Here is a 24,556-nt window from a genome sequence, read left to right as displayed (position 1 = left end):
CGGCATTTCGTCTTTGTTGCCGATGATGGGGCGCCGAAAGCCGGCGCTAGAAGACCTTTTTAGCAGGTTCCAGGTGTTGGTCGGTGTAAGCTGATGCTGGCCTGGGCCGGCGGAGTGCCCCAGCATTCACCTGTGCCAGGTGGTTCGTGTGCTCCCACAGATGGGTGAGTTCCAGGCGCCCTTCTGCCCTGTACCTTCGGATATGGCACTGTACCTAGTAGCTAAGGCACAGAAAACATGCCCCTTTTCCGCACTTGTTACCCTCCAACACCAAGACCCTGACCAAACCAGTGCTGGCGATTGAATAAGCCGGACGAATGTCTTCGCGAAGACTTTGTTCTAGATAGGTGGAACCTGTTGTCATCAGAGTGTTCAGCAGACACCTAGCATGCCCATCGCCCTACGACCTACCAGCTTCACGACCCATAGTCAGCTCAAGTCCTGTAACGTACTTGCTGCTGCGCGCGCCGGCGACGGTGCAGACAATCAATTGTGGATAAATGACGCGACATGAGTGCCGCCCAATGACCACGCCCTGTGCGGCCAGGCTTGAACTCGTTCAGGGGTTCACACGCTGCGGGAGATCGTTAGTGAGCTTCAGGGCCGCCTAGGGCTGCCAGGCTGGTCGCGCAGGTCACATGGCGGCACCTCAGTCCTAAAGTATCGACCATCATGGGTTGAGCCATGGAATGTGACATGAGATGTTTTGATAATTAACGCAAATTGGTTGCTGCTTGATCTTGTTCTGTGTAATTATTTCAGGGAATTTGACATGTTAAAAGGGGTTGAGGGTTCAACCTGCGGTGCGGCAAACGATATTCAAATCAGCAACACTCAAACATGGCGAACCCCGCACGTCCATGCTGCGGCTGCTCAAGCAGTTTCTTGACATGGGGAGCCGCAACAATATTCTGCAGAGACCAGGGCTTCTTCACCATCCATAGTTCAACGTGTGCTCAGGAACGACGGCAACCAATGGAGCCTAAGGATTGAAATTCTAAACCGCGTGAGAACTTAGACTAGAACGCTCGATTTGAGGTTTGTGATCAAACTCGAATGCTTAGCGGCGAAGGGGTCAGGAAGAACGTGGAGGAAGCTCGTTCTACTACTGCAGGCTCTCAAGCGGTACGCAGCCGCGCTGGATATTTGAAGCGGCACTGCGGAGAAATGAAAAACAACGTTGTTGATCTGCAGCCGGACTTTGTGTCGGGTATGTCTATCCAGCAGAATCGGCACGGAGCATCACTCGAGCCTTGGCTTTCTTCTTTTGCTCTTTTCACTTGACCCTTGTAGTCGAGTTGGGATAGTTGGCTTTGTTTCACCTGGCGGCACGTCAGTGTCTTCAACCTGAAGCATGGTCATGTTCCTAGCCTAGAAGCTTTGGACGCTTTGGTTGCAGTTCAACAGGATAGGATTATCAGTGGTAATGAGGTAGCCAGTGACCGGCCGGAGGAGTGTGTGCCGTGGCAGAAGCATAACATGCTGAATCCGGTTGTGGATGTTTGCCTCCAAGCATCAAAACCCGCAAGGTACGGGCCATGTGAAGCTTCAAGTCGATGTGTCTTGCATCTATGCTTGGATTGATATCTGAGGTGTCGCACGTCTGAACTCTGACGTTTTTTTTTATGTACCTCGGAACAATCGTTCTGGGACCTTCGGCGCACTGCAAACACCTAACATCGGATCTTGGAATGCAGGATCGAACTCTGAGCGACGTTAGGCACTTTACCGCCATGCACGACCCACACGGAGTGCCCTGCTCAGGAGAACAGGGTCCACGAACCCACGAGTAGAGCTTGCACAGTCACCCGCATGGGGTTCCGAGGCCACGACTCCACGTAGGACAGCTGATCATCTGACTTCATCACAAATGAGCCGCAGCCAGGATCCTGGCGTTGCCCGTTTCTTGAATCTTTCCCGTCAACATTCACTGTCAAAGAAGCCCAGAGGAAGCTGTAATCTTCGGTCGACTCACGATCGACACATCATACACACGCACAGGATGCACACAATCAACTGATCTTCTTGGGCGTGTGTGCCGACGACAAGCAGACCTACGTGAAGTGGTGGGCACCGTTGACTCGTCGCACACTTACTTACCCTACCTTATCTTAACTTACGTAGCCAGGTTGATGAAGGTACATAGTAAGTCTGCCCATGCCTCATCCCTGTCATCGGTCGAGAGTCCGCATGATCACACAATCAGCTTACCGAGACAAGTAGGTACTGTGTTTCGCGAACCTAGACTACACTGCCGACGTCGGCGAACAGCTCGGATATAACTAGCCCGGAGCTCGTCAATGCCTCGCGTGGCCCCCGAAACAGGGGCCCTCGCAGGGCCAAGACTTGACGACCCGTGTGGCGGGAGTCAGACAAGTAACTATTCCTTCTGGACCTGAGCTAGCTGGAGGCTAATTGAATGAGTCGGCTCATATTGTCTAACGGTCTCAGCGCTTGCCACGCATGGGTCAGGGTAGTCTGGGGTAGCACCACACATGGCGCTCCACTTAGAGCAGAAAGAGTTGATCTGATAAGATCGCATCAGTTCGGTTTCTCCGTCTCGTATCATGACTGGGTGCGCGGGTCTCCGTCTGCAAGTCCAGCTGCGTGGCTACCTGCAAGGCACAACAGGCCCCCTTGTTCCCCGAAATCCCGCAGCATCGTGAAGTATGCTCGCTCTCATCGGCTCACGGGTCCCTCGGCTGCATTCTGGTCTCGGCGGTCCGACAATCCTGTTGGTGAGGGACAGATCATTCACATGTATAAATAGAGCCCATGAGAACCATGAGAACAAGGGGAGTAGCATGTCGTTCAAGCCTACTTCGCATCGCCTAGCGAACCTCCAAAAGCCCATTTACTGGTGCTCCCGTATTCCACGGCACACAGGCTCACCTAAACCACCAGCTGCTGCCTCAGTCAAGTCATGGCTCGCTGGCGCACCGCCATCCGGGCGGCCTTGTTCGCCGCCGCTACCTGCCCTTCCTCTGCACAGGATACTGGCTTCGTCAACGGCAGAAAGGCTCTCTCCACCGAAGATAGCGGCGTCGTTCCTGGCCGTTACATCATCGAGCTCCAGCCAGGCGGCCAGGGCCGCCGTGCTCGCACCCGTGACGAGTCTGGGGTCGAAGCCGTTGTACAAGATATCAACTCACTTGGCTACGACGCCACGGTCAAGGAAGACTTCTCCGGCCTCTCGAACCGTTTCGACGGTGGCACGGTTGAGGTCTCTCTCGAGAACGACACCACCATCATCGACGACATCAAGAACATCCCCGGCGTCGCCAATGTCTGGCCTGTGCACCACATCTCTCTCAACGTCTCCTTTGAGACGACGAGCGGCTCTCCTGAGTGGAATCCTCACACTTTTACCCACGCCAAGGAGGTGCACGACCGCGACTTCACTGGCGCTGGGCAGCGAGTCTGTGTCATCGACAGCGGCATTGACGTCAATCACCCAGCGCTCAAGGACAACATCGCTGGCGGCAAGAACCTCTTCGATGGTTCCGATAGTCTCGAGGACTGTACTGGTCACGGCACCTTTGTCTCCTCCGTCATCGTCGCCAACAATAAAGATTATCACGGCGTCGCCCCTGGGGCCGAGATATACATGTACAAGATCTTTGGATGCGACACCACTACGAGTACCGACCTTGTTCTCAAGGGTCTGCTCGCAGCCGACGCAGACAACTGTGACATTATCTCCATGTCAGTGGGCAGTAAAACCGGCTACCGCTATGCTGTGACGGCACGCGTCGCCAGCGAGGTGGCTCAAGACAGACTCGTCATCACCGCTGCTGGCAACGACGGCCAGAAGGGCCCTTGCTTTGCCAGCTCTCCCGCTGTTGGTCAAGGTGTTGTGTCAGTCGGCTCAGTCGAAGCTGACCAAACACTTGCCTGGCCTGCCCGCATTGTCTCATCGAGCGGCGAGTCCCTCAACATCTCCTATGTGACACCTACTGGCTTCAAGTATAACGAGACGCTAGACGCTGAGCTCACGCTCGACACTGGCGACTCGTGTAACATCCAGAGCTTCGCAAACGAGGGAGCGGCTGTTCTCTCCAAGCGCGGTGTCTGCCCTAGTAGCTGGGCTGGAAGGACTATCGTTAATAGGGGCTATGACTACGCTCTTGTTTTTGATGCGTACAACCAGGGCTTTTATTACGATGTCGATTTTGCGGAGAACTTTTGGGGAGACATCAAGCTCTTCGCCATCGTAGCCGCGTCGGTAGGTGACTGGGCGCGCGCCCAGGCTGCCGAGGGCCACACATTCAGGTTGGTTATCAACGCTGATGCCGACCCTATCTCGGGCGATGATACCGAGATCCCCAGCGCCGGACACGTCTCGGAATTTTCGTCCTGGGGCCCCTCATACGAGAATGACTTGGCTCCTCTGATCTCGGCTCCTGGAGGTTTCGTTTATGGTGCTTTCCCCGATGGCAGGTTTGCCGTGTCCTCGGGCACATCCTTTTCCACCCCCTACGTCGCCGGCGTGGCCGCGCTCTACTATGCCCACGCTAAGAAGGACAAGGACGAGTTCATTCGCCGCCTCGTTTCAACATCGCAGACTCTGCCAGCATACTCTGACTCTGACAAAAAGGTCCTTGCTCAGAATGGACCAGTGGCCCAGCAGGGCGCTGGGCTCATCAACGTTGCCAGTGTTTTCAACCACGAGGTTGTGCTGCTCTCAGAACCGGCGCTGCACCTCAACGATACCGACAATCGTGTTAACACTCACACGATCCGCGTTCAAAACAACGGTAACGAAGAGGTAGTTTTCAACATCACGCACGTGCCCTCTTCGACCGTGTCTTCAAGGAACGTCCTTTGGTACGTGAACACGTACTATCCTCCCCTTACCGATGCCGCCGTCTCTGTGGATGCTCCCCAACTCGTTACTGTACCCGCTGGTGCCACTCAGGAGTTCGAAGTTACGTTTGCTTCCCCGGATGATTCCAAAGATAGTGGTGCCTTGTGGTCTGGCAAGATTGTTCTTCAAGGATCCAACGACCAAGCAATCTCGATTCCCTACCTGGGCGTCGAGGCATCGACCTATGAATGGGGCGCCCTCCATCACGGCGCAGAAGTCTACTATTATGATCAAAACACTGGCGAGCTACACCCGGTAGACTACACTGGTAAGCCGTACCGGGCTGCTGAGGGGGGATCGCCTGAGATCTGGTTCGCCTTTCGTTACGGCACGTACGAGTTCTCCATCGACATTGTCGGAGAAGACTACACAACAGACCAGTTTGTCTACCCGCCTGTCGCCGCTGTCGGGTCGGATGCCTGGTACGGGCCCATCCGTCAGCAGCCTGTTATCGGTTGGAGCCCCATGGATTTCCCCATGCGGGAGGTTGTCCGTTTCTCCCAAGGTTCATTCGTCACGTTCCGAAGTCTCGCCAACGGCACGGCCATTCCTTCTGGTCGCTACCGTATCTTATCACGTGCCTTGCGTATCTTTGGCGATGCCTCGGACCCTAAGGACTGGCAATTGTACCTATCAGACTCCTTCTCGGTCCAGCTTGGTGATGATCCCGTTCCGGAATCTGGCTCGACCACGACAACCCTGGATGCAGCTTCTACCGCTGCCGTGCCCTCTTCGCAGGCACCTTCGGCCACCACAGCCGATGTGACGTCTACAACCGAGGCCGTCGTATCCTCTGCCACTACGAGCGCGCCGTCATCCACCGTTACCGAAGACGCGACATCAGTGCCCGGCAGCACGACAACACTTGACGTGGCTGCCGAACCCACCGGACTCGAGGGCGTCGTCTCATCCCTTCGCCTTCAGCGTCATCAAGACCCTTCGCCCATGCTAGCAGATGCTTCAGTCTGGATGGAACTTCACATCCTGATCGATATTCCCCGTCCTGTGCCCGCAAACTCGGTCGTGCAGTTTGCCATCCCAGAGGAGATTGTCGATGTGGCCGACGGAGCCACCCTCTCGACCTCGGGGAGCTCTCTCGGTCGGACAACCTTTAACAAAGAGACGCGCATCTACAGCTTTCCGACCGGCGAGTGGGCAACATGGCACAAGAACATGCGCGGCGACTTTTACGTCATGTGCCGTTTCGACCCTGACTTTGCAAGGGCTATGAAGCCTGGCACGTACGTCGTCGAGTTTCCCGTCGCGGGCGGCGCCGTCTTGCAGTCGACAATCTACCACACGGCCGTTGACCGTACAGAGGTCTACGAGCGCCTGTCTATGATCCCGTACGACGGCACAACCCTGTTCTCGGCCGACATTGAGGTCCCTGCTTCGCACGGCCCCTGGGACTGGGTGCAGCTCGAGACGTCACTGAACACCATTGACGGATTCGTCTGCGACCAGTCGGGCGTCTACGTTGGACGCGCTTCGTGCGGCGACCAGCGCATGCGCAGCATCACCGACGTGACCGAGGCCTCGACCGACCTGTGCCAGACAAAGAGGTACCGAGCCAAGTACCAAAACACTCTGAAGGGCAACGAGGTCCTTCGCTTCACGGTCGCCGGAATTCAAGGTAACTGGAACGCGTGGACATTTGAGTTTGTGTACGCCCTCGACGTGCAGCTGACAAACGGGACGATGGTGCTGTATGATTACAAGGCTGTCAAGTTTGAGAAGAATCCTCGCACGACCACTGCCGAATTTGACCACTTTTCGGGAAGGGGAATCCCCGCCAGGGATGAGCTAGTGGCGAAAGTTGGGTGACCCCATACGTAGATGTGATTTTTCGGATGCGTAAACTCTAATGCCGCGAAGGGGATAAATTTTGAAGAAGCTTTCTTCACACCGATCTGATATGCCTATATTGCAGTGACTTGAACTTGCAACATCGCCAAACACATCCAACATACATCAGTATGATGGGCGAATCAGTCCCACAAACCATTAGCTTGCTCGCGCCTCAGCCGTACTCCAGCGCCAGGTGATGAAAAGGTAGCTATCACACGGTTTTCCCTTCTCCATAGCCAGAACGACCACCTCCGTCGGTTTTTCGTCGCAAATGGCCGCCAAGCGCTACTCAGGGGAGCCAATACGCAGCCCGAATTAGTCTGCCACCGCCGCAGGCCAGGGAGAGCACGAGACCTCCTTGCGCGCCTCACCCGCTACACAGCGCGCCTCACCAATTCTTGACCCTCCTCCAACACCACAGGGGAATCACTGCCGGCTAGTTCATCCTGACCCTGGTCGCTGTTACTGGCAAAGCCACCAATCACTGAACTCTGGGGCGATATCGCCGGTTGGCCGCCCGAGTTCCGGCCGCCCTGTGCGGATCGGCCAGCTGGTTTGATGCTGCGCATAACCTTCTGCGGAGTGTGGCGAGCCTTTTTCGCGGGGGTGCCGGAGACCACGGGAGGGGCGGGACGCTTCCAGCGAGCTGGCCTCGGGGGCGACGCCTATCTTGGAAGCAGGCTGCACCTTGGAGGCGCGGCTAGAACCAGTGGGTGGACTACAAGTCTTCGCTGTAAGGAAAGGGCGCGGCGGCATGTCACGGTAGTGTGGTCGTTGGACGGGACATATCTGTCAAAGCGTTGTTAGAGCGGAGTGAGGAGGTCTTCCACACGTGGTCCGCAGGCAATCAGAAGATAGGTAGGGGGTCGGAATACATCTGAACTCTGGCTCTCAGAAGCCTATATATATATAGTTCTCGTAACCCTTAGCCCTTGACCGACCGCCTGCTTGGGACAAGAGAACGTTGGCGGCGTCATCATCGACTGGTTCAAAAGGGTCAGCTCACCTCGCCGAAGCCACGGAGGACTCGCCGAGAAAATCCAGGCGGTCGGAGAACGAAGACACCGAAGTACTGGGGTCGGCAGCCTCGTCCTCATCGTCGGCGACCTCCAAGGCCTCGGGGAAGAGCACTTGGCTTTGAGTCGAGTTGGGAAAGCCAGCCTTTCCGACCACTTATGATGGGCGCCAGATTCAGGAATCACTCGAAGTTCCTTCCCAACGATACAAAATTGTAAGTTTCTTACAAAAGTCCAGGATCTTTGGCATATGTTGACCAGCATGTATTATACTATCAGGCTAGGCTACGACGCACACCCACAATGTGTGAAGAAGTGTGGCTTCGCTGGGGATGTTCTCACTTGACATTAAGTGTTATAATCCTTGTGCTGACTGGAGTGACGCGCATCCTGGAGCGAATCAACAAGGCTCGGATCAGTGTGCGAACTACGACGGGGACGCAGACCATGAGACTGAGGACATGACCGGGCGATGTACCAAAGAATGGGACTGAGTGCACTTGCGTCAGCCCATAGAAGAAGGTATAGACGGTTTGACCGTAAGAGGGGGGCCATCAATCAGGAGGCGACAGACTCTGAAGCGGTGAGCGACGTATGTCATGAGGTGAGAACCGCCAGGTGTAAGAAAAAAAGCGCAGCGATGGCGTGCAATACAGGTGCCTCGCCGCCGAAGTGTGGTAGCGACCGACCTACTTAGTGCCATGAGGTACGGAGATTTAAACATCAGAGATGTGAAGTGATCACTGATACGTTGAGAGAGGACCGCAGGGACGATCTGCAGCAAAAGACAGTAGTTTGGGTCCACATTGAAATTGGCTATCCTCTATTCCATCCGCTAGAGTGAAGAAAGTCTATTTTGACAAGCTGTTGTCGTAGATATAGTGGATGGCCTGTGTCGCCATTCGTGGTACTAAACATATCACCGAACCTCGATTCGCTCATATGATCGCCTCCCCGCAGTTGAATTCTCGATGAATCGTTAAAGGCCTCTGCGCTATGTAAGCCCCGTCATGCATTTCCTTAGCGGCAGATCCCTCCCAGTGGTCACATGCACCTGGCCCAATTCCTTACCCTCATAATCCAACCTTTGATCCCCTGCTTGCTCGCATCACCCAGCAATGGCCATCGAGCCAACAATCACCCGTGTGCTTGTCCGCTCGAAAACGCATCTGGTCCAAGGCGACAGCTACAATGATAAGTGCAACGTGTTGAAAAACAAGATCTGCCAGGAAGTATGGAACCGCGACTTTGACCCCCAACAGGATCGATGGTTTACCTACGGTGCCCTTTTCGGTTACGACAACCGCCGTTGCTATTTTCTTGTTGATAATGGTCCGCATACCGCTGATGAGATACCGGTTCAGTGGTACGAATGGACGGGAAGCCAACTGTAGGTGCTAATTCCCGTTGACCTCCTTCGACTAACGCCGCTTCGTAGACAACCCATCAATTCCCCCCTCCCGCCACAAGTCCGCGCGAGAATACAGACAATTACGTCTTCCAAGCAATCCATCAGAACACGAGCACCCCAAGACAATCAACATCGCCTACAACTTATCCGAGCGCGACTCCGTCACGGAATGCCCCTCAGTGCGGGAAATATTAAACACCTGAGAACGAATCCTCAAGACACAGACGAACTAAAGGAAAGCATGCCGGCATTTCAGGCGACGATTGAAACATACTTGCTTGAAGGCTCAGACTCTCCTCTGCCACGAGACTAGCGCTCTGAAGTCTCTTGACTTACCACGAATACTGTGTTCGAAAGTAGTCTTTTCTCCATATGGACGCGGATGACTGTTGGTACATGGTTTTTAAATTGTTCTTGGATGATGTGCTTGGCCACTATGCACCGTTGCCATCCGGATCTCTTCGGGACCAGGCTACAAAATGCCGCCAAATACTTAGCTGAACCACGGTTGTAGTGTACCGTGATGGCACTTGTGGAGCAAACAGCCCAAAGAGCCCGTACATGCTGCCATGCCGGCTATATATCAGGCCTGAAGCGAAGTCATGGCCCAGTATACGTGACATAGTGGCACCTGCTAGGAAGGCATTCTTCGGGGGCCTTCACCTCGAACTTTCTTCCGCGCTATCGATGTCGTTCGACAGTTCTTTGACGCTGCCGCGCACTGGACGACCCCAAAGCCTCGCCAGTCTAGTCTTCTCCAGTCGACGCCGATAGCTACTCTGCCACGCACGTATATCCACAGACCTCGTCCTCGTCATAAACATCCCGCAAAAGAGAAACGGACTCATGTTCAACTGTATCCCAGCAAGAACGTCAGGTCATCGCAGGTAGACCTCTACAGGTTACCGAGCTTGACCCTTCGGTCAAAGACCACAAAGCAGCACCCATTCAGGAACACGGGGACACTGTAGCAAACTTGAGTATTGAAACAAACCAATTGTTATTATCCGATCTGCTAAACTAAAATCACTAAACTAAGGTACGCTTTCTGAGCAAACTGCATGTGCGAATCCCCTCCGTTGCGTGACCAGCACGACGTGTTTCCCTTTTTCCTTGCGTACTTCGTTTGCAATCTGGTGTGTTTCCTTTTTACTTTCCATCATAATTATATTTATCGTATTTCCACTTCCATTGCTCATCCGGTGATGGTCTCAGCATCGCTGCGAAGACCATCCGAATCGCTCGTCCCGCCCTCTGGTTGACCAGTGCCCTGGTTGATGCGCTTTCCATAGTAGCGCTCCGCAGGCCAGCCCTGCATCGTGCATCCCTCCTCGACAACGTCACCACCCATGATGAGGGTATGTTCGAGAAGGCAACTGTCCTTCTTCATCATCGCACCACTCAACAGTCGGCTGCCCGTGCGAAGGACACACCTGTCATCAATTTGCAGCCTGTTGAGGTCGAACTTGCCCCTCGTGTTGATGTGGGCCACGACACTGGCATCGTCGACGGTGACACGATCGCCGAGAGTGATCAGATCCGGCTCGGTGAACATGAGACTGGGGTTGCCGTTGGCGAAGAGGCAGCAGTCCTTGCCAATTGTCGCACCCAGGGCGCGGAAGTAGAGGACGATCCATTCGGTGCCGGTGAGAAGTCCGAGAATGCCGTGGCCACGGTAGCAGTTGCGGCGAATCTTCTCAATGTTCAGGAAGAGCTGCCAGCGCTGGCAGTAGGGCGACTTGTCCCAGTCGTAGTTCCCAGGCGTGCGGCGGCCGAGGAGCATCCACTTGGCGGCAATGACGATGCCAAGGGCGAAGATGGCGTGCAGAGTGGTCAGGACCGAGATGGCAATCGTCACCATGCCGTACAGAACGAGGGCATCCTTTGCTGTGCCGTACGATGGGATGAACTCGCGCGTGATGCGGTCGACAAGCTGGATGGCGGTGATGCTCGGCACGTTCCAGAAGAAGGCCGTGAAGACGGTGATGAAGGTCGAGTAGCAAAAGATGGCAAAAGGGCCCATGACCCTGTAGGGAGCAAGCTTGAAGTAAAAGGCGCGACCGAAAGGGGAAGCCTCATCGTGGTTGACGATTGTGTGCTCGCTGTCAGAGTCCCTGGCCATGATGGGATGGTCGGACACGTTGGGGGCCTTCTTTGAGGGTGCCTCGCGAGTCTCGATGAGAGTAGCGTCACTGGCAACGCGGTGGATTTGGCTTTGGCGCTTCTCCTTCTTCTCCGACATGTCAGAACCGGAGGAGAGGCAGACGGCGTCACCTCCCTTGGAGCCAACGTAGGTACCACCATCAGCGTAGTGGCCACCGCGACGAGTCAAAGCACCAGAGCCCATAACAGTCTTGTGGCCAACTTCAACACCAGGTAGCAAGGTGACACGATCGGCAATCATGGCACGGTCGCGGATGATAATCTTCTCAGATCCATTGCCGTCAGAAGTGATGAGGCGCGAACGAGAGCCGAACACAACATCGTCGCCAATGTCGAGCAGGTGATAGTCGCCAATGCCGGGACCGGTACCAGGCCAGTAGACACGCTTGCCAATCTTGCCACCAAGCATACGGACTGCTACTGAAGTGGCCTCGTAATGCTGACCGAACATGGCTGTAAGGTCGTGAAGACGGGATCCAGGCATGAGACTGTTCATGAGCGCCCCCCTCCATGTGGTGACGTTGCCACGGCCCTCCACAGGGTTAGGTCCCATCTTGCCGAAGCAGGCATCAAGAATGGTCTTGATGAAAACCGTAAAGCCGAAGAGAATGTAGGGGCTGAACATAGTACGCAGGACAAGTGCCAGGTAGTGATAGCCAACACGCTCGGGCTGCGTAAACCAGTTGAGGATGTCACGTAGAGGCGAGTTATTGTCCAATGGCTGATTAAGCACCATGCCGACCAGACCGCCGAGCCAGGGAGTCAGTGCCAAGAACCAGGCGATGAGCAGGATGGGTGTGGTGAAGAAAATCGACATGGCCCAGTGAGGCTTGGGAGCGCGGCTGGCCGTCAGGTCGCGGTACGACTCATCAGCATCCTGCTGCTCCCAGCTGGAAGAGTTGAGACCAATGCAAGTGTCTGCGGGCACGTAAGAGCCTGGAGCAATGATCGAAGCGACGCCGACAGAGACGTTCTCTCCAATGACGATACGACCCAGGTACATTGACGTGTTACCCTCAGCAGCGAAGGGGCGACATGTGCACTTTCCGAGCGTAGCGCCATCGCGAATATCCAGAAGATCCCACTCGCCGAGAGATGTGCCGTTGACCTTGACGCCCTTGCCAATGCGAGCGCCCATCATGCGAAGATACAGACGCTTGGTAGACTCGTTCGTGTTGAAGAAACCCTTTCCGCAGATGGACACAGTCTTCTGGACAATCCACCAACGGGTGTGGTAGAGACCCCACATTGGGTAGAGGCCTTCACGGTAACGACCGATGACGAGCCACTTGGTGGCGATGCCGATGAAGGGTGCGACGGCGCGAACGGCCACCTGGGCAAACATGATGGAGATGGTGAGGTTGAGGAGACGACCGGGGACCGACATGTTAGTGACCCAGCTCTGAGTGTAGCTGAGAGCGAGGATGAAGATGGTCCACTGGAAAGCGCGGCGCATGGGATACAAAACCACCAGGGGCAACAGCTGGAGTAACATGAGGAACGGATTTGTTGAGCTGTTGGTCTTCGCACAGCCTTCTGTGTTGCTCTCCATCTGGTCCGCGCTGGGTGCCGACTTGAGCAGGTCGTCGATGTGGGCAGAGAGGGCTTTAGGTGTGCCCTGGCTGAAGATCAAGCTGATAGGCAGGTTGACGTTGAAGTCGTTTCGAAGCGCCGACATGAGCTTGCCAGCTCTCAGGGAGTCACCGCCGAGGTCAAAGAAATCGGCAGTGGGCTCGATATCGGTAGCGCTGCAGGCGAGAATCGAAGCGAAGGCTTGAAGAACACGTCCTTCAGTCGAACCGCCCAGCTTACCCATTGACTCTTCCTCGAGCTTGTCAAGAATGTCCTGCAGTGCCTCCTCGTCCACATCGCCATTGAGGTCTCGCGGCAAAGGCTCTGCAAGCAGATGCACCTTGTTCGGAACCATGTAGTTGTGAACAGACAACGAGATAAAACGCTTCATGTGGCCAGCCCAATCGGGATCAAGCGGTTCAACATGCTTCGCTGTCGCCTTCGGGGCGAGGAAAGCCTCGGTGTTCCCTTCGTGAACACGAACGTGGGACTGGAAGTCTTTGGGCAGAGCAGATCGGATGACCCCCATGACAGCGCCGCAATCTACCTCACACGGAGCGGAAGCGATCGGGACTTTGAGGTCAGTGTCCGGGGGAGGGCAGACACCAGTCCAATGCCTAGCCAGGTAGGGAGCGTCATCTGTAATCTCCGGGATGTTGAGACGCTCTCCGAGCTTGATGCGTAGGACTTTGTTGTTTTTCTTGGGCAGGTCGTCCATGTACGTGATCAGGACGGGCCACTTGACCTGCTGAAGCGAAGAGCGGAGTGCCTCGTGCAATGTCTTGAGGTCAATTCGATGCTTGTCTTGAGGGGTTACCAACGCAATGGCAACAACCTCCTGCAAGACGTCGTGGGTGAGGGAGAAGGCAAGGGCCTGTGTGACACGACCTGAGATGGGTGAATCAACAGCCCCGGCAGCAGCCATGATGGCATTCTCAACCTCAAAGGGAGAGATGAGCTCTCCACCACGGTTAATGACCTCCTTACTGCGACCAGTAATGTACAGGTAGCCATCAGCGTCGAGGTAGCCGAGATCACCGGTATCGAACCAGCCATGTTTGTTGAATGGTGACTTATCGAGAGATCCATCGGACTTGAGGTAGCCGTGGAAGACCGGCTCGCCGCGGACGCAAACGCGGCCAACGGCACCAGGACGGACCTTTTCATCGGACCAATCCAGCACGGTCATCTCGGGCCCAGTGGACAGGCCCGAAGTGCCAGGGCGGTCGAGCTTGTAATCCAATAGTGGGGTCGAGATCGGCATGCACTCAGTCATTCCATAGCTTGGGAGAACAATGCAATCAAACGTGTCTCGAAGTTGAACTGCGAGGGAGGGCAAAAGGCCGCCAGCGGCATTGCAAGCCAGTCGAATCTTGTTGTTCTTGAGCGCCTTGGCCCTTGAAGGAGCTTCCGCCAGGATGACGGAGTGCATAGACGGCGAGGCGTAGTACCAGGTAGGATTGATGTCTTCGACGACATCCCAGAAGAGGCTCGGATCAAAGGCAGCGCAGCAGACAGTGGAGCCTCCGGAGAACATGGGAGCGAAGATGTTGCGGACCAGGCCGCCAACGTGGTACAAGGGCATCATGTTCAGGCAGACATCGTCGGAGGTCAATCCCCACGAGTCCATGACGAAGACGATACCGGCGACAATGGAGTGGACAGTGAGCGGGACCACCTTCTTGGTGCCAGATGTACCACTGGTGAAGAGGATGAGACTGATGTCATCAGGATGATTTGGCTTGGGCTGCTTGATCTTCAAGGGCCGGCCCTTGATGTCTTGAAGTCGAATGTCATCGCCATTTGATTCGACAAAGGCGATTTCGATGCCATGCTCGCTGACCCAGTTGTCGCTGAGCTGCAGCCTGTCGTAATCATCAGGTGTCGTGAGAATGCACCCAGCGCCAGCCTGGAGAACATCTGCCTGGAACTGCACTGCTCCAGCTGCCGGGTTGATGGGGGACGCGGTATAGTAGGTCGTCGTCGCAATGCAGACCGCCGCCAGCAACGGGCCGTTGGGAAGAGCAATGGCGACAACGGGTTTACTCCTACCCTTCTGGGTCTTGACAGGCACAGCAAAGCTATCAACGAAGCTGTGTAGGCCGGAGTGTGTTATAAAGTCCTTGGCTTTAGTTGAGCGCAGAGCCGGCTTGGAACTGTGTCCAAGAAACTGCGCGAAAGACTGATAGGACTGCTTGATCAGATCCTCAACTTCCTTGATCAGGCCAGTGGAGTCGCCGGCACTTGTCGCCTTGGCCGACTCGGGCATGAACTTGATGAGGCGAGCATGGCATTGAATGAGGTCAAAGGTGGACCATGGGCCGGGAAGGTCTAGGAGGATGCGGTGCAAGAGTTGAAGAGGTCGATCAGAGGGTGTGAGAGGGGCGGGGATGGAGGCGAGAAGAGTGGCACGATCCAGCGAGCCCTGGCTGGCCTCCTGGGCCAGGTTGCGAAAGACGGAAGAAGTCACGACGGTATCAGGGGCTGAGCTGTACAGCTGTCGCAGCCTGCCCGCAAGCTCCCTGGACTGCGTCTGGCGCATTTCGGTTGGTGTTGGATGTCGTTGTCTCTGTCTCAAGGTTGTGAAGAATGGTCGAGAAGGGTCCGGCCTGGCGGATGGTCTGGACTTTGGTACTTCGGGTCTCGGATAGTCGATCTAGACTCTGTCGTGAAAGAGTCTCGGTCTTTGTAGGTTCGACTGGTGAGATATCGGGATGGCCGAGAGTAGGCTATCATGGTTCGGGACTCCCATGGACAAGACTGATATATAGGTTGGATGCCTACCCACATCAGACGTGGATAAGTCTCTGCGACGGCATTTCTTCCCGGACATTGATGGTTAGGAGATCTCGATGCAATGGTCTTCATACCAGCTTGGCGATCACTTCGCCTTTCATCGCTATCTGAGATGATCGTCATCACTCAGATGCCTGACGGTGGACAAGGCCAAAAAAAGATCCCTACGCTGGCACGTCCATGGCCCTCGCGAGGGCGACGCGTATAACCACCGTGGGGGCTTTCCCGTGCGGCCCCACCGATAGCAAGACTTCCTCATGCCGGGAGAAGCTTGGTGTTGCGGCTCTGATTTACCAGGCCATCGGACTGGAACGCTGGGTGCCCGGCTAATCGATGGCACTCTGCCGTGTCTCGGGACTTCCTCTGTAGCGCCTCGATAAGCTTGAGCACAGGCCGCTGCGGTTCGCCAACGGGTAAGTCAAGACATTCCAATACACTGCAGAAATTTATTTGCGAATCAATGGCAAATGGCGATTGATCCGGCGTGATAGCCGTAACAGTAGTCGGGTTGTGTGCTGGATGGCGTGGTTGCTGTCTAGCAAGGTTACAGCTCGACCTTGGGTCAAGTTATGGTGCACGCCTGTCCTATCACATTATCAAGAGTACCAGAATGCAGGCGACGGAGCCTAGTTTTTGGCTTCACCTCAAGGGCTACAAGGTATGATGGACTTCATCTTTGAACCGTTGTATACATGTCAAGTCACTGCGCTACCCATCCAAAGTTCCTCCAACCAGAGGAAGCTGAGCTCGCATCACCCCTGGTCGAGCTGTCAAACACTAACCTTCAGACTACATCTTTGAACCTGATTCTCTATTACCTGACTTACCCAGGCCGCAAGTGCCTTGTAAACGTTGAAAAGGGCTGTCGGCAGTCAAACCATCAACCCGGAAGATAAGTGCGTTGTAAGTCAAACTGCGACATATGACAAGGAGGCGTTCTCTCAGGCCTTAGAGATGCCAGGTATGGCTCCCGTATAAAGGAGAGAAAATTAAGGCGGGCGCTTACAAAACGGTCTGGAATGCAACTTCGGCGGCATGGTGGGTCATCTTGGTTGAAGATATCACATACAGGACCAACGCCTTGTGGTCTTCGTGATTCAGGACACCGGAGATCATCATTCACATCTTGACGGGAGGCAGGCGTGGGGGACCATTTCGCGAGACTTGAGTGCCATTGTGTGATTAGGATAGCCTGTGCGTGCGTGCATGCGGTTGTCCGAGGGCTGTCGATAGGGGTGCGAAAAGTCAAGTGAAAATGGCCTCGTTATCTTCGCGTGCTCGCCCGCTTCCCCGATGAGCATCGGTCCCGAGGCTGGCCCGAGCTCTTCACGTCAGATGTCCCGATGAGAGGATCGTCAAGAGATCGCCCAGGGGTTGCTTCCAGCCTTCCCGCTGTATTGATGGGTAGCGGTACATTGTAGATCAGCCGCGTTGGGTTGCGCGTCGCGTTTGTACTTTTGTACTTGGCAATGAATCGTGATGCCGGAGATCTGCAATACCGTAAGGCTGGTCGTACGTGGCAAGACGTCTGTTTCCTCTGGCGGGCATTTCTTCCGCGCGATTCGGACAGTGCCGGTACCAACAAACTGGTCGCTCCCGAGAAGTCGAACCCGAGAACCAGACAGCTGGCACACCTTTCCCTAGGTACCAATGACTGAACTGGACGCTAAGGTTCGTTCGAACACCACAGGTATGACACCTCATTTCAGTCGCTTAGTATCGAGCTATGATGTTCGCGAGCTCATATGGTGGCGTCTGCAATATCATCGATGACGAAAGATTTACTGATGTCTTGATGAAGGAGGTGTGGTGGTTTCATTCCATCGTGCCAGCCATGGTCTTTGACGTTTCTGCCTGCCATTCTGTTTCTATCCTCTTTTCTCCCTGTCTTGTCGTCAGCGTCATTCATGTCATCGTCAACCCCGCCCCTTCCCCCGATGGGTCTCAGCCTCGTTATTCTAAGGCGGGGGTATAGGCGAGTCATCGGGTGATGACTATCGAGGATTCAGATGCACAGGCCTAGTTGCGAGCAGGACATCAAGACAGGACCACATGTCAAAGGTGGCAAATCGAGGTCCCGATGGGTGATGGGATACTCGATCACATATGCTCTCATCTCTTGGCATTTGAAAGCAAGTCAACTTCCTCTGTGCAGACCCGAAATTTTCATGATAGCTTTTTGATATCTTGATTAGTGTCTCGTTCGAGGGTCATTCGTAAATATCACGCAAGACAATTTATTCTTGAATAGTATCGTTTCCCTGGGTGATCACTATGCTGAACTGCGTATCCACGAGGGCAGTTTTGCTAAGGGCCCACACTGGCACACATGAATTTAGGTAGTTTTCGCAATTTCGATAGTGAGCTTTGCGCTGAAGATCCTCAAGGAAGATTAGGAACATGCTTTTATCAAGGCCAAGCCGTTCACATACCATCTGGCTCTGGATACATGATCTCCACCTGGCAAGTACGGCTTGATGGTGCATTTACAGTGGGCTTCTTCTTTGATGTCTATTCGCAACCTAGTCTCGACCCGATATTCATAGCACTGAATTTTTAAATCTGACAGCAGCATCATCTGTCAAAACATATCAGTAACGTAGGTTTATGATGTAGAATCACGATAAGCACCAGCCTTTCTCGTCAAACGTGGATTCCATTTCATCATCAGGCAAAGCAATCTATACTACTCTGGAGAGATAACAAGTGATTGTGCGTCTTTGAGCAAAAGTTGAAGCCCCTTATCAACATGACCAACGCGGGCTAGCAGACTCTTCTTCTTCTCAGCAAGATCAGCCGATGCAGATGCCGCGAGCTCACGCCGTGCCTTGGGAGAAGTGCCTCCACTGCTAATCCTCGACTCAACAAAAGACTCCGGATCAAGTATGCTTCTGACATCGGACTCCGACAAGACGTGCCTGAAGGCATCGTCGATGAGCTTGCCCCGCAGCTCACCATGACAACCAGCACGCTCATGCGCCTCGACCAGACGAGCAACACTCTCGTGCGCGTCACGGAAGCTCAGACCACACAAGGAAACGAGGGCGTCCGCCAGTGCGCTCGCCGTCGACCAGTGCTGGCCCGCCGAGATGCGCATGGCAGGCACGTCGAATTCGGCCGTCGCCAAGACCTCGCGAAGTAGAGCGATGGCACCAACCGTCTCGGCGCACTGTCCCGGGAGCAAATTGTGGACGTATGACTGATCGACATCGGTGGAATATGCCGTATGCATGACACCCAGGTGGCTAGCGGTCCAGCCCACTGAGACGCCGGCAAGGCCACGGATGCGTTCTAGCACTATCGGGTTGCGCTTTTGGGGCATCATGCTCGACGTGCCACAAAGTGCGGCGTCGATGCGCAGAAGGTTGACTTCGCTGGAGGACCAGTAGTTGAGGTCCGAGGCGAGACGGCTGATGGTCGATAGTGTAGCGGCGAGGGCACCTGCGAGCTCGGCACCCATGTCAATGGCCGCGAAACCGGCATCTCTGGCGTTCAGGATGGGATGGTCGAAACCAAGATAGGTCGAGGTGCTATCACGATTGATAGGCCAAGAAGTACCACTGTAGGCTGCGCCGCCTAAGGGGCAAACATTCAAGCGATCGTAAGCATCGTAAAGGCGATCCAAGCTTCGTGACACCGCCCAGTAGTGAGCGTTGAGGTAGTGGTCGATTGTTGTTGGCTGAGAGTGTTGCATGTGAGTATATCCAGGCATGAGGATGCCAGTGTATCGATCCGCCGTTGCTAAGATTTCGGTCGCAAGATCGACGAGTTTTCGTATGACATCTGTCAGGCTCGCTCTGTTTATGAGGCGCCAATTCGTAGCCTTCTGATCGATGCGGCTGCGACCGCGCTGAATATCGCGGCCGCGAGAGCCAAGCACTTTCTCAAGGTACTTTTCGATTTGCAGACCGAGAGTGCCAACCTCAGGGTCAGGCGCAAGCATAGCAGAGGTATCACTGCCGTGAAGTTTGAGGAGGGCCTGGACGATGCTAGCACCATGTTGAGCATCAAAGATGCCAGCACGCGTGAGCATCACGGCGTGAGCGAGGTCCGTCAGCACATACTCCTTGAGACTGATCAGTTCATCGTCCAGTTCAAGCTTGTTGACGTGCGTGACCAGCAAGCGAGAAGCTTTCGTTCCAAGGCGACTTTCGGTCAGCGAGACATGGGTCTTCTTGCTGTCTGCCGACATGGTCTCTGTTTTTGTTTTCTTTCTGTACAGACTGATGCCGTTGAGATGTCAAGGGGATCTAGGTAGAGGGGTACCGCTGGACAAGCACATTAGAGTGGAATCTCCAAGCCCTTTCAGTTACGAACCGAAGAAGTTACCATCATTTTATACAAAAACCTTGGTCCAGAATAATCCAAGCTGCATCTGTGTTATCTGCCAAGGATCCAGTGGAACCACACAAACTCCATGAAGATCGTAGGTTCGGTTCTCAATCCATTCACTCATCAATACTCCAAACCAGAGTCTTGTGTAGTCGCTTTTCCTTGGGGGAAGTACCCGAATTAGGAACGCTGCATCAATAGTTACTTACTTTTGGGCGGTTTAGCGTCGCGGGGAGTGGCGGCAACACCGGGGAACGGATGTGACAGTGGGGATTGGCGGCATTGGGGAGCGACGGCTAAAGCCCACACCATCGTGTTCAAGGCATGCATCCCTTTGATGCCCCAAGCTATCCTCAACTCGCATGGTCCACAATCGCCATGGGCATCATCATCTGCTTGTGGCCAACCAAGCTTCGGCAGTTTGCCCCGAATTATACTCCTCCAGATGGGCAGCTCGTGATAGGGCACAGATTGCATGAGCTCATTCATTTTGGCTGCTGAACTGCCTGTTTCGTATTGATTGACCAACGCGATGTCATTCTCCATGTTCAGCTATAAGTCATCGGATTATCTACGCCATGATCTGCTAGGGATGATTCGGCTAGCTTCTGGAGTACGTTGGAATACGTTCTGCAAGACGGAAATTCCCAAGACCAGTGGTCGAATGTCGCCTGGGCTTTGGCGATCCCAGCCTCCCATCCGCGAGGCATACTCAGCCACGTCGTCTTTGACGCTGCAAGCAGGAGGCTTGCTTCCTTCAATGCATTCCGAAGCTGGAGCCACGTACCGTGGTGGCGATGGCATATATGACTGTGCTGAATGTACCGCAGCGCATTCTGGAGTCCTTTCTCCGCTAGTGACCGAACAACGGGGCTGCATCCAGGATCGTGTAGGGCGTCGAAGAGGAAGGGCCGGTGCATGAGCTCAAGCAGGCGGTAATAGCGGCCGCGGCTGTACTGCTGCCATTCAGTGCTGGCCGCTTCAGGGACGTCAGGAAACTTGACCGCTGGTGGGAGATTCTCTCGGAAGGTTTCAGCTTGTTGCTCAAATTCAGCTACAACGGGAATGAGCTGTTGAACGCTTTGTGATCCTGACAAGTCGATCTCGGCATGAATGTACTTGGAGACCAGCTCGGTGACTTGGTCTGTGATACGGCGAAGGGCGATTTCGGAGAGCAGAAAGTACCAGCTGTCTTCCTCATCGGCAGCCCATTCGTTTGAAGCAATGCTGGCTGCTTGTGGGGGTTGAGGGTATACATTTGGCATTCCAGGTTCTCGCAAGGCGGGTGCGTTGATCGGTATCTCGGCTAGGATTTCTCTGTAGAGGTCAGGCTCTAATGCAATAAAGTTTGGTTTTCGACTGACCTCTCGGACTTATAGCACGTCCAAAATAGGCTCGAATACATCTGAGATGCTTCTCCGGCTGGTCGAGCACTGTGAAAGAGCACCAAGATTAGTGCTGACACAAGAATTGTGAAGGGCAGACCCCGCACCTACCCCGTGGAAGAAAGGTTCTGAAGAGAGATTCCCGCGGCGTGGAACACACGCAACGCATGCATTGGCTGAATGGAGTACATGTGGAATATCCTGCAGCGATGATTGTCAGTCACTCTCCTCTCGTATGTTGACCCGTCGAGCTCACCCAGCAAGACACAAGCACTGGATGGAAAGGGTGTTGACTGTTGATATGGCTGCCCCTAGCCTCTTCTCCGCAGCTGTGAAATAACTGTGCCCAAGTCTTAAATTCGCCAGATCTGGCGCTGAGCTTGGGTTATTTCCGGGGCTTTGGCTCGTGATGACAGATCCATAATCCATGGAAATGGCACCAAGAGCACACATGAGCAATACGAGACAGGTCTCTAGGTTGAAGAGAAGTCCATCCTCGTGGAAATTTTGACAGTATTCGCTAGCCAGCTGCCGACTCAGAATCGGGTTCTTGATATTGACTCGTTGGTGAAACTGTTCAACGAGTTTCTCGACGTCAACCTTCTCTGTGGAGATGCTGATCAGCGCAAAAGATTTCCAGGGCGGTCCTGATGATGAACGCGAACTCAAATCTTCGGACGGGGTCAGAAGGTCGTCAAGATAGCTATAAGCCTCTGTGCCATGGAAGTCGCTGTAGGGAAACCGCTGTAGAGAAGACAAAAGCTGTTCGAACACTGGCCACTGAAGGATCTGGTCGGACACTGATTTGTGGGTTGCATCAGTATTCAAGGATAGAGATGTGTGTACTGCGGCCCTTGTTGAAGCTTCCCCGAATACGCGTGTTGGTATGAAATTCGCGTCACCGTTTGAGCCAGACGACCGAGACTCGCGGGTCAGAGAGGATTCGGGGTGTATGTCTCTAACCAGTCCCTCGATGAGAGAGAGCTGGTCTAGTATTCTAAGCGATGCGGCGTCAAAGGATGATGAGTCCTGTTTGGTGTATTCGCACGGAGCCCCGATCTGTTGACATGACGAACACGTCGGCCTCAGGTTATCGCTTGAGACAGGAAACCATCAGCCTCTGAGCAAGATCTGGGAGGTCTTGCAGGCGTACCACTTCCGTTTCCTTTCGCGACATATCAAGCATGCCGCCAATGCCCGCCGCCGAGGATATCCAGTCCTCGGTAGGATGCGCTTCTGATGTCCTCTTGTGTTCATTGTGCGGTTATGGATCAGGAGTTGGCGGCGTGTACAAAACCTACTGGTGATGGCGTGGAGTAAGAGGAGGGGATGCACAATCACCAGCGGATGTAGAGTTGAAGAGTTGCATCGAGCTGATGCATGCTGCCTGCAGTATGACCCCCCATAACCCCGCTTCATCCAGGCCAAAAGGCGCGACGAGCTCCCCCACCACCGACGTCTTCTTGCTCTTGGATCTATCTACATCTATCTACCTTGGTTTGGGGGATATGACTAAACGCCCCGGCCGACTACGGAGCCCCCGCATCGACAACATGTGCATAAAGAATCAGAAAACACGACGTTTGTGCCATTACTTGGCTTGATGTTCATTGAGTGGACAAGTATGGGATTATCAACACGCCTGTCTCAAGTCGACCAGCCAGCTATCACAAGAACAATGACCCCAAACAACGAAACAACGGTTGAGTTGCCGCGAGGCGAAGCATTCGAGACGCAGACGGACAATGAGGCTGTTGAGCATCTGACAAACGTCACCTCTATCGAGCCAGTACCTCTCAATGGCGGCTACGCCTGGGTTTGCACACTCTGCGTCTTCCTCGTCAACTCGCATACATGGGGTATCAACAGTGTACGTCCGAATCCCCCAGTCTCCCATCTTCAACATCGACTCGAAGCTAACCAAGTCATCAGTCCTGGGCTGTCATCATGGCACATTACTCTAATGAGTCGACCGACTTGAAAACCTCCCACTTCGAATACGCCATCATCGGCGGTCTGTCCATCTCTCAGGTCCTGCTCTGCTCGCCCGTCGCGACCCAGTGCCACAAGCACCTTGGCATGCGCGCTACTATGCTTATCGGCTCCTTCATCATCTTCGTCTCCCTCCTAAGCTCCTCCTTCGTCACAAAAGTATGGCAGCTCGTTCTCGCCCAAGGCATGTGTTTCGGCTGGGGCATGGGTTTCCTCTATATCCCTGCCTCGTCGTCTTGCCCCCTTGGTTCTCGACAAAACGCAGCCTCGCCGTGGGCCTCTCGACCTCTGGTGCAGGCATCGGCGGCCTCATATACAGTCTCGTCACCAAAACGGCCATAGACCGCTTCGGCGTGCACTGGACGTACCGTATCCTCGCCGTCTGCGCCCTCATTGCCAACGTCGTTGCGAGCCTCTTCCTTCGCGAGACGGGCGGCAAGGCGCGCCGCGTCGCACGCCGCGACGAGCTACGCTTCAACCCCCGCGACTTTGGCCGCGTCGAGGTTCTCCTCGTCATGATCTGGGGCATCGCCACCGAGCTCGGCTACATAGTTCTCCTCTACTCGCTGCCCAGCTACGCCGCGTCGGTAGGCATGACGCCCACCCAGGGCTCCGTCGCCAACGCGCTGCTCAACCTCGGCCTCGGCCTCGGCCGCCCCCTCGTCAGCTACTTCAGCGACACCGTCGGCAGGATCAACATGGCCATGCTCATGACGGCCCTGTGCGCCGTCTTCTGTTTCGCGCTGTGGATCCCCGCGCAGGGTTTCGCGCTACTGGGCGTGTTCGCTGTGCTCGCCGGCGCCACGTGCGGCACCTTCTGGGGCACCATCACGCCCGTGCTTGTCGAGGTTGTCGGCATGAAGAAGATGGCCGGCACCTTTGGCGTCGTCTGCCTGTCCATGGTGCTGCCCACGACCTTTGCCGAGGTCGCTGCCATTGAAATGTCGGTTGGGTCCGACGGCAAGGACTTCACTTCGGCGCAGGTCTTTGTCGCCTTCATGTTCGTCGCCGGCGCCTTGAGCGTGTGGATGCTCCGCAGCTGGAAGATATTCGACTCAGAGACAGAGCGGCCGGTGGCTCCGGCACCACGATCGAGGTATGGCGTGTCGTGGTTGGCGCCGAGGTTTCTCTTCCGCCTGTGGCATGTGTAGCGTATTCGTTGTCTCGGGCGCTG

The 24,556-nt window shown here is 54.8% G+C and overlaps 7 protein-coding genes across 7 annotated transcripts; 4 read left to right on the top strand and 3 right to left on the bottom strand.

Annotated features, from left to right (window-relative positions):
* Positions 1-2,923: 2,923 nt before the first annotated feature.
* Positions 2,924-6,691, top strand: VDAG_09626 (subtilisin Carlsberg; the record flags this gene model as incomplete). The annotated part of the gene is made up of 1 exon (XM_009658587.1): positions 2,924-6,691. The coding sequence occupies one exon, from the start codon at positions 2,924-2,926 to the stop codon at positions 6,689-6,691; it is 3,768 nt and encodes a 1,255-aa protein (XP_009656882.1).
* A 2,158-nt stretch (positions 6,692-8,849) lies between these two features.
* Positions 8,850-9,125, top strand: VDAG_09625 (uncharacterized protein; the record flags this gene model as incomplete). The annotated part of the gene is made up of 1 exon (XM_009658586.1): positions 8,850-9,125. The coding sequence occupies one exon, from the start codon at positions 8,850-8,852 to the stop codon at positions 9,123-9,125; it is 276 nt and encodes a 91-aa protein (XP_009656881.1).
* A 1,212-nt stretch (positions 9,126-10,337) lies between these two features.
* Positions 10,338-15,419, bottom strand: VDAG_09624 (peroxisomal-coenzyme A synthetase; the record flags this gene model as incomplete). The annotated part of the gene is made up of 2 exons (XM_009658585.1): positions 10,338-10,518; positions 10,576-15,419. 2 exons carry the CDS (start codon positions 15,417-15,419, stop codon positions 10,338-10,340), a joined length of 5,025 nt encoding a protein of 1,674 aa, XP_009656880.1.
* Positions 15,420-15,853: 434 nt separating this feature from the next.
* On the top strand, positions 15,854-16,569 carry VDAG_09623 (uncharacterized protein; the record flags this gene model as incomplete). Its single annotated transcript, XM_009658584.1, has 3 exons — positions 15,854-15,991; positions 16,043-16,086; positions 16,374-16,569. The coding sequence occupies 3 exons, from the start codon at positions 15,854-15,856 to the stop codon at positions 16,567-16,569; spliced, it is 378 nt and encodes a 125-aa protein (XP_009656879.1).
* A 1,790-nt stretch (positions 16,570-18,359) lies between these two features.
* VDAG_09622 (argininosuccinate lyase) lies at positions 18,360-19,865 on the bottom strand (the record flags this gene model as incomplete). Its single annotated transcript, XM_009658583.1, has 1 exon — positions 18,360-19,865. One exon carries the CDS (start codon positions 19,863-19,865, stop codon positions 18,360-18,362), a length of 1,506 nt encoding a protein of 501 aa, XP_009656878.1.
* A 688-nt stretch (positions 19,866-20,553) lies between these two features.
* VDAG_09621 (uncharacterized protein) lies at positions 20,554-22,759 on the bottom strand (the record flags this gene model as incomplete). The annotated part of the gene is made up of 4 exons (XM_009658582.1): positions 21,647-22,759; positions 21,502-21,591; positions 21,370-21,438; positions 20,554-21,322 (listed from the first exon to the last, which is right to left on the bottom strand). Exons 1-4 carry the CDS (start codon positions 21,841-21,843, stop codon positions 20,554-20,556), a joined length of 1,125 nt encoding a protein of 374 aa, XP_009656877.1. The 5' UTR covers positions 21,844-22,759.
* Positions 22,760-23,068: 309 nt separating this feature from the next.
* On the top strand, positions 23,069-24,533 carry VDAG_09620 (Esbp6p; the record flags this gene model as incomplete). Its single annotated transcript, XM_009658581.1, has 3 exons — positions 23,069-23,260; positions 23,323-23,629; positions 23,680-24,533. The coding sequence occupies 3 exons, from the start codon at positions 23,069-23,071 to the stop codon at positions 24,531-24,533; spliced, it is 1,353 nt and encodes a 450-aa protein (XP_009656876.1).
* Between the last annotated feature and the right edge of the window lie 23 nt (positions 24,534-24,556).

This window comes from Verticillium dahliae, genomic scaffold (genome assembly GCF_000150675.1).
Source record: "Verticillium dahliae VdLs.17 supercont1.28 genomic scaffold, whole genome shotgun sequence".
NCBI classification, from domain to species: Eukaryota; Fungi; Ascomycota; class Sordariomycetes; order Glomerellales; family Plectosphaerellaceae; genus Verticillium; species Verticillium dahliae.
The sequence above is the reverse complement of the archived record's forward strand: the minus strand, read 5'-3'. Positions and strand labels throughout refer to the sequence as shown.